At 40.9% G+C, this 8054-nt stretch overlaps 3 protein-coding genes across 3 annotated transcripts in view; all 3 read left to right on the plus strand.

The window, feature by feature from the left end:
• The first annotated feature begins 143 nt into the window (after positions 1-143).
• Positions 144-1018, plus strand: LOC108807595 (extensin). Its single transcript, XM_018579864.2, has 3 exons — positions 144-311; positions 398-473; positions 570-1018. Exons 1-3 carry the CDS (start codon positions 267-269, stop codon positions 1016-1018), a joined length of 570 nt encoding a protein of 189 aa, XP_018435366.2. The 5' UTR covers positions 144-266.
• Positions 1019-1963: 945 nt separating this feature from the next.
• Positions 1964-3369, plus strand: LOC130496820 (30S ribosomal protein S10, chloroplastic-like). Its single transcript, XM_056989330.1, has 4 exons — positions 1964-2303; positions 2473-2511; positions 2675-2999; positions 3126-3369. Exons 1-3 carry the CDS (start codon positions 2061-2063, stop codon positions 2984-2986), a joined length of 594 nt encoding a protein of 197 aa, XP_056845310.1. The 5' UTR covers positions 1964-2060; the 3' UTR covers positions 2987-2999; positions 3126-3369.
• A 143-nt stretch (positions 3370-3512) lies between these two features.
• Positions 3513-8054, plus strand: part of LOC130496940 (ABC transporter C family member 6-like) — a 5566-nt gene continuing 1024 nt past the window's right edge. Inside the window, exons 1-6 of the mRNA XM_056989675.1 lie at positions 3513-6232; positions 6310-6396; positions 6487-7089; positions 7186-7350; positions 7461-7755; positions 7833-8047. Coding sequence (XP_056845655.1) covers positions 3929-6232; positions 6310-6396; positions 6487-7089; positions 7186-7350; positions 7461-7755; positions 7833-8047 — 3669 coding nt within the window. The 5' untranslated portion in view covers positions 3513-3928. The remainder of the gene's footprint in view (positions 6233-6309; positions 6397-6486; positions 7090-7185; positions 7351-7460; positions 7756-7832; positions 8048-8054) is intronic.

The following is an 8054-nucleotide window of genomic DNA, read 5'->3' on the forward strand; positions in this document are numbered from 1 at the left end:
TTGTACAATTAATGAGTATAATATATAGTGAAGATATCATCAAATTACCTTTCTGTTTTCCCTACTAGTATCCCGTAGAATAATCAATTATCGGAAATTTAAATATTTTAGACGACGCATTTTCAGGCAAGACAAGATAACATTAAAGTCTTGTATCAAAAAAATCAAATACACTTGCCTTAGTTAAACCAGAACAATCTTATGTTTATTACCTATAAAAACATTCTATAGATTTTCTTCGTTAGACACCAACCAAACAAGCAAGTATGATGCCGCAAGGTTTTCCTCCAATGGATTACTCTGTGGATGTGGTTAGCGAAAACACGAATACACAATTCTTCCCTTTTAAATCCAATTAAATTACATTGTCAGAAAATTAGTTTTTCTTTAATTTCAGAGCTTAGAGATGGAGGTGACTAAAAACTGCGAGCTTTGTGAACAAAAAGTCACGGGAATTATGCAATCTATCATCGGTACCATCTTCTTCTTTTTACGTGTTGTTGATGATGATTGATCTATTCCAATTACGTTACATACATTTAAAAAAAATATAATACAATTTTTGGCAGCGGTTTACTCTGTGAGTTTTGGCGATATAATGAAGCTGGAGGCTAGAGCTAACCCTAATTTGTTTATGGCGGTTATTATAAAGTATCGCGATCACGCTAAGGTCAACAGGCTCCACTTTGAAGGCGCACCTGTCACTCCTCAACCTGGAGAAGGAGGAGGAGGCTATTACAACGCCCCTCATGTTAATTATCCATACCCTTATTCTCCTTATGCTCCTCCACAGCAGCAGTTTCTCGCGGGAAACTATGGTTATCCGATGTTGAAGCAGCCGCCACCGCCGCAGAAGGAGAAGGAGGCTCCAGAGGGGGTGCATAAGCAGCAGCATACTGTGCCTCCTCCTTATGCTATGCAGCCGCCACCGCCAATGCCGTTGTCTAGTTACTCTTACGTTGAACCTCCGTATTGGCCGGTGGCTCCGCCGAGTGGTGGTAAGTGTGTGATTATGTGATGTGTGACGAAGAATGGAGGCTTCTTGTTTTGTCTCTCACAAGCTGCCCCTTTTTGGTTTATAATCGTGATCGCTGTTTTTTAAAATGCGGTTGCGTTTATAAACAAAATGGATTCTGACTTTGTTTTTTTTTTGTCTGAACAACAGTTACAAAAGACTAGTGCCTAATCTGTTTGAAGCAGAATAAAGTTTGCATTTAAAGACAAGTTTAATGATTTTTTTAACACAAAAATGCTACAAGTTTTATGATTATATTTCATTTGTTTAGAATTATGTCAGATAAATGAGTGATAACAATCATTATGTACGTGCTTGTTGCTTCATTATTGACGACATCTCTTTTTAACGTTTCAAACCAGTACCACGCATAGAGAATGCTCGATTTGCTAGTTTATTACTAGTAATCTTGATTAAAATCAATAGATCATAACTCATAAGTGTCTTTGCCAGTGTTAGTTTAAGCTTAGTATGGCTTAAACAAGAAAACTTGTTATCCGCGATTAGACCTAGCGTGTGGGAGATATCTTTTCAGAATGTGATTGTCTTTGAGCATTTTTACGTGAAAACTATGGATCAAACATATAACAGCTTTAAAATACTGTTATATTTTTGCGACACCATTATTGATAATTTTTCAAAATGACAATGTCTTCCAAAATTTTGTGTGAAACTATGGATCAAACATATAACAGCTTTAAAAAACACATTCTCAAAAGTCAAAACAGTGTATATGATTGAAATCTAAATCATGATTGGATGTATGATTGAGTGTATACTCATAACTAACCAAAATTATGAAGTTATACTCTTCAAATCTACCGTATAGGGTATAGATGCAAGATATTCAAATAATATTAAGTGGGCCTTTTCATTGGGCCTAATGGGTATGTATTAAGTGGGCTTTAAAATAAATAAGAAAAAAAAAAGGTTTTGGATAATGGATAAGCCCTTGAAGCGAAGCTGCAGAAGAGGAAGCTCGCGTTGAGAAGAGGAGGAAGAAGAAGAAGAAGAAGAAAGATCGGTTCTTGGTTTGAGAATTTCAATGGCGGTTTCTTCTGTAACTTCGTTCACATTGCCCTCTCTCGCCAATCCCACCTCTTCGTCTTCTCCCACCAGACAGAAAGTCTCTCTGCTTTCACTGCTTCCATCTTCTTCTACTCATGTCAGCAGCATTGGATTTGGCTCCTCCGTCCTTAACAAACCTTCCTCCTTGTTCACTAGTAAGATCTTCGCTGCTCCCGAAACCCTAACTCTCGATCAACCATCCTCTGAGGAATTCTCCGAGGTACACTCTCTCTTTTCGATTTTGTTTGCATAAGACAATAATGCTGGGGAACACATGTTTTGCAGAATCATTATTATGTCACCATACGATAAAGCTTCTCCCTTTATGTGTGTTTTAGTGTTTGTTCTGGTAAAGTTTACTCCTTTTTGTATCTCTGTGTGACTTTCAGGTTCCGAGCTCTTCCTCCATCAATGTAGACGCAGATAAGGTATGGTGTCTTTTTGGTTTACCACGTTCTTACATTACTTGTGCCTATTAAGTAGATAATTAGATAATTTTCAGACCAGAGTTCTGTTTTCTTTTGAAGGTTTTGTGGAGATTCATTTTTGTTGGTTAAGTTGATTTGTTTTTTTTTTTAATTGTGTAAGCAGATGGCACCAAAGCAGAAGATTAGGATCAAGCTTAGATCATACTGGGTGCCTCTTATTGAGGACTCATGCAAGCAGATACTTGACGCTGCGAGGAATACTAATGCCAAGACTATGGGTCCTGTTCCGTTGCCGACCAAGAAGCGTATCTACTGTGTTCTCAAGTCTCCCCACGTTCACAAGGATGCAAGGTTTCACTTTGAGATCCGGACTCACCAGCGGATGATTGATATTCTCTACCCTACTGCTCAGACCATCGACTCCTTGATGCAGCTGGATCTTCCTGCTGGTGTTGATGTGGAGGTCAAGCTCTGAATGCAAACAATGGGTAACAAAAACACTCTCAAGCTAATGTGTCTAGTTAGTGAACTGAATGGAAACTTTTCATCAGAATAGAATCTAACCTTTTAATATCTTGATGCTTGTTCTTAAGTAAAGTGTTTCTTCCTCATAGGTGATGGGCGCTTGCATTTCATGAACAGACTGTTTCAGATCAACTACACTGCTTAGAACTTGTAAGCCATGTATCATCCTTTTGAGAGCCTATGTAATGAATATTATCTGGTCCTTGTTGTTAATTGATGAACAAATCAGCAAGTAAGCAAGTTTAAAAGGATCTTTTTTTTTTGTATTGTGTGTTTCTTAACTGTTTTGCTGTCAACTGTTACAAATAAGTTCAATTTATTTTTTCTTTTGTACTTTAGTGGAATCCTTATTTAAAAATACAAGTATGAATAGAAACATGAAATTTAATGGAGTTTACAACGAATGCCTTGTTGATTTGGCATTATGCATAGAATATTCAGCTACGCCGTATATTTACCTTGGAGAAAGTTAGGTATACATATAGCTATATGATTATATTGAATTATAAATAATCATACATACAATCAATAGGAACCTACATATTTTTCTGTTGACATTTGTTGTAGAAAAAGTGGTACGTACACAGACACAACTCTAGCGCCAGGTCCTCCTGCTTTATAGTGACGGTTTAGTTAGGGATCGATATATGTCCATGATATTTAGAGGTCTTCACTGCGTCGGTTAGTTTTCACTTTTCACAATATTGTTAGTATTATTATTCAGTGGGAAGTTTCTGCGAAGGTTAGGTTGTGGCTTTGCTGCGTCATGGTCTATATTTAATATTATTTGTAGCTCGTCTTGGTCTTTCATAGTATTATTTATTTGACTCAGTGGCCTATAAAGATCCATACCACTAAGAGTAATCATTTTGGTCAATTCTCTCATTTCGCGATGGAAAATCCTCTCGATTTTCTTCTCATTCAGCCCTTCTACTTACCCTTGCTCTCCTTGTTCTTGAATATGGTGCTTTTTCTGATACTTTTTGGTTCATGGGTATTCAAGAAGAGGGAAGCTTGTGAAAACAATGATGGCTTCATGGCTAAAAGGTCTGCAAAGATGTCTTCGACGTATAATAAGCTGGTTGTTGTATGCTGTGTGTCGTTGTCTGTGTTTTATTCTGTGCTCTCGCTGCTGAGTTGCGTTCGCTGGCATTCTAATGTGTGGACTCTCTTTGATCCTCTGTTTGCTGCTCTTACTTGGGGTACCATCTCTATGTATCTTCGTGGTCTACACGACCAAAAGTTACCGTACTTGCTTAGAGTCTGGTGGGTTTTCTTTTTCTTGCTTTCTTGCTACAGTCTTGTGGTAGACTTCGCTCTATACAAGAAGCAAGAACTGGTGTTTCATAGTGTAGTGTCTGAGTTAGTGGGTGTTTGCGCTGGCTTGTTTCTCTGTTGTTCGTGCTTGTGGAAGAAAGGAGAAGAAGGTGAGAGGAGGAGGACCAACCTTCTCGAAGAACCATTGTTGAGTAGCGGTGAATCTAGTGAGAGTGATAGCTGTGATGAGGCAACCACACCTTTTGCAAAAGCTGGGTTTCTAAGCCTCGTGAGTTTCTCTTGGATGAGCCCCTTGGTTACCTTAGGAAATGAGAAAATCATAGACAGCAACGATGTTCCTCAAGTAGACAGCAGTGACAGAGCTAAGAACCTGTTTCGAGTATTTAGGAGCAAGCTTGAATGGGACGATGGTGTGAGAAGGATCACCACGTTTAAGCTTGTCAAGGCGCTCTTCCTCTCAGTGTGGAGAGATATTCTCTTGTCGTTTCTGTTTGCTTTTGTCTACACCATGTCTTGCTATGTCGCACCGTATCTCATGGATAACTTTGTTCAGTACCTGAACGGTCAAAGGCAATATAAGTACCAAGGGTATGTTTTAGTGACAACTTTCTTCATTGCCAAGCTTGTAGAATGCCAGACGCGGAGGCATTGGTTCTTCAGAGGGGGCAAAGCTGGACTTGGGATGAAAGCTGTCCTGGTCTCAATGATCTACGAAAAAGGCTTGACCCTTCCATGTCACTCAAAGCAAGGACACACCAGTGGCGAGATTATAAACCTCATGGCGGTAGATGCTGATAGGCTAAACGCTTTTACCTGGTTTATGCATGATCCGTGGATACTTGTGTTACAAGTCAGTTTGGCCTTATGGATCTTGTACAAGAGCCTCGGACTGGGATCAGTTGCGGCTTTTCCAGCCTTTATTTTAGTTATGCTGGCGAATTATCCCTTTGCGAAGCTGGAAGATAAGTTTCAGAGTAATTTGATGAAGTCCAAAGACAACAGGATGAAGAAAACGTCAGAGGTGTTACTGAACATGAGGATCCTCAAGCTACAGGGGTGGGAGATGAAGTTTCTTTCAAAGATTCTTGACCTCAGACACGTCGAAGCAGGCTGGCTTAAGAAGTTTGTGTACAACTCAGCCGCTGTGAGCTCTGTTCTGTGGACTGCGCCTTCTTTCATATCTGCAACAGCTTTTGGCGCTTGTATACTGCTCAAGATTCCTCTTGAATCAGGGAAGATACTTGCGGCCCTTGCAACTTTTAGGATCCTGCAGAGTCCAATCTACAAACTTCCTGAAACGATCTCCATGTTTGTTCAGGTTAAGGTGTCTCTCGGCAGGATTGCATCTTTTCTCTGTCTGGATGATCTAGAGAAAGATGTTGTGGAGAGACTTACTACTAGTGGAAGCTCAGAGATGGCTCTGGTAGTCAGCAACGGTTCTTTCTCTTGGGACGACTCTTCCCCAATCCCAACGCTGAGGGACGTGAGTTTCCAAGTGTCTCAAGGGATGAATGTAGCTGTCTGCGGTACCGTTGGCTCGGGTAAATCAAGCTTGCTCTCATCGATACTAGGCGAAGTCCCCAAGATATCTGGCACCGTTAAGGTCTTTGGAAGCAAGGCGTACGTTGCGCAATCTCCTTGGATCCAAAGTGGCAGAGTTGAGGATAATATTCTGTTTGGTAAGCCGATGGAAAGAGAGTGGTACGAGAGGGTGCTTGAAGCATGTTCTCTGAACAAGGACTTGGAGCTGCTTCCTTTCCACGACCAGACTGTTATTGGGGAAAGGGGTATCAATCTAAGCGGTGGACAGAAGCAGCGTATACAGATAGCTCGCGCTCTCTACCAAAACGCAGATATTTATCTGTTCGACGACCCGTTTAGTGCAGTAGACGCTCATACAGGATCACATCTCTTCAAGGTTTGAATAACCGTTTCCTTTATTTCTTTCCACTCTTACCATCATCACCTTTGTGCTTATTGTTCTTTTTGTAACAGGAAGTCATTTTGGGGATTCTGAAAGACAAGACAGTCTTATACGTCACTCATCAAGTTGAATTTCTGCCTGAAGCTGATCTTATACTGGTTTGTGACTTTTTTGCTCTCTACTATCTTGCCTGTTATGCGTTATGTTACTTACTATATAGTTATGAAATCAATAACCATTTTTGTTAGGTTATGAAAGATGGAAAGATCACACAAGCAGGGAAATACAATGAGATTCTCGACTCAGGAACAGACTTCATGGAGCTTGTGGGAGCTCACACTGACGCCTTAGCGACTGTTGATACATATGAACAAGGCTGTGCTTCATCAGAATCAACTACAGAAAAAGAAAAAGAAGCACCCAAGCTAGAGAAAGATTCACTGTGTAAGCCAAGAGGACAACTAGTTCAACAAGAGGAAAGGGAGAAGGGGAAAGTTGGGTTAACTGTTTACAAAAAATACATGGCGCTAGCGTACGGTGGAGCGGTGATTCCTGTTATATTGCTGGTACAGATTCTCTTCCAGGTTCTAAACATTGGAAGCAACTATTGGATGACGTGGGTGACACCTGTCTCCAAGGATGTGGAACCTCCGGTGAGCGGCTTTACCTTGATCCTAGTCTATGTGGTTCTAGCCATCGCGAGCTCCTTGTGCATACTCGTCAGAGCGTTGCTGGTGTCGATGACTGGTTTCAAGATGGCTACTGAGCTCTTCACGCAAATGCATCGCCGCGTTTTCCGCGCTTCCATGTCGTTCTTTGATGTCACACCAATGGGGAGAATCTTGAATAGAGTAAGTATCTACACGAATGACAATACCAAAAAGAACAACATATTTTAACAAATTAATTTACATGATTACTCTGTTTTTGTTGAATCTTTGTTTTAGGCTTCTACAGACCAAAGTGTAGTGGACTTGAGATTACCGGGACAATTTGCATATGTTGCTATTGCTGCTATTAACATTTTGGGGATTATGGGAGTGATGATACAGGTCGCTTGGCAGGTCCTTATCATCTTCATCCCTGTCGTCGCTGCAAGTGCCTGGTACCGGGTATTGTCCATAATCCTAAAGACTTTGGCTTCTTACTTATTGATATGAAACGTACTAAGGTTCTTGTGTGGTTCTCACTCTTACTTACTTAATGGTATCTATGCGCACAGCAATACTACATATCTGCTGCTCGGGAACTTGCGAGACTAGCTGGAATAAGCAGATCGCCTTTGGTACACCATTTTTCAGAAACACTCTCAGGGGTAACAACTATCAGAAGCTTTGATCAAGAACCGAGGTTCCTCGGTGACATCATGAGACTCAGCGACTGTCTCTCTCGGCTGAGGTTCCATTCCACTGGCGCAATGGAATGGCTCTGCTTCCGCCTTGAGCTGTTATCCACCATCGCGTTTGCGCTATCACTTGTTATCGTAGTTTCTGCGCCTGAAGGGACAGTTAATCCAAGTAAGCCACTACTGACTTCTTTTGTTTTGGTTCAGATTCACAAACTGAGAATCATCTTCCTCTCGTCTCTCTTGTAGGCTTTGCAGGATTGGCTATTACATATGCACTCAATCTAAACAGCCTGCAATCAACTTTGGTGTGGACGCTTTGTGATCTTGAGAACAAGATGATATCCGTGGAGAGAATGCTTCAGTACATAGACATCCCTAGTGAACCGGCTCTTGTGATTGAATCAACTCGGCCTGAGAAATCATGGCCTTCTCGTGGAGAGATTACTATCAGTAATCTCCAGGTGCGGT

Source organism: Raphanus sativus, chromosome 6, assembly GCF_000801105.2.
Source record: "Raphanus sativus cultivar WK10039 chromosome 6, ASM80110v3, whole genome shotgun sequence".
NCBI classification, from domain to species: Eukaryota; Viridiplantae; Streptophyta; class Magnoliopsida; order Brassicales; family Brassicaceae; genus Raphanus; species Raphanus sativus.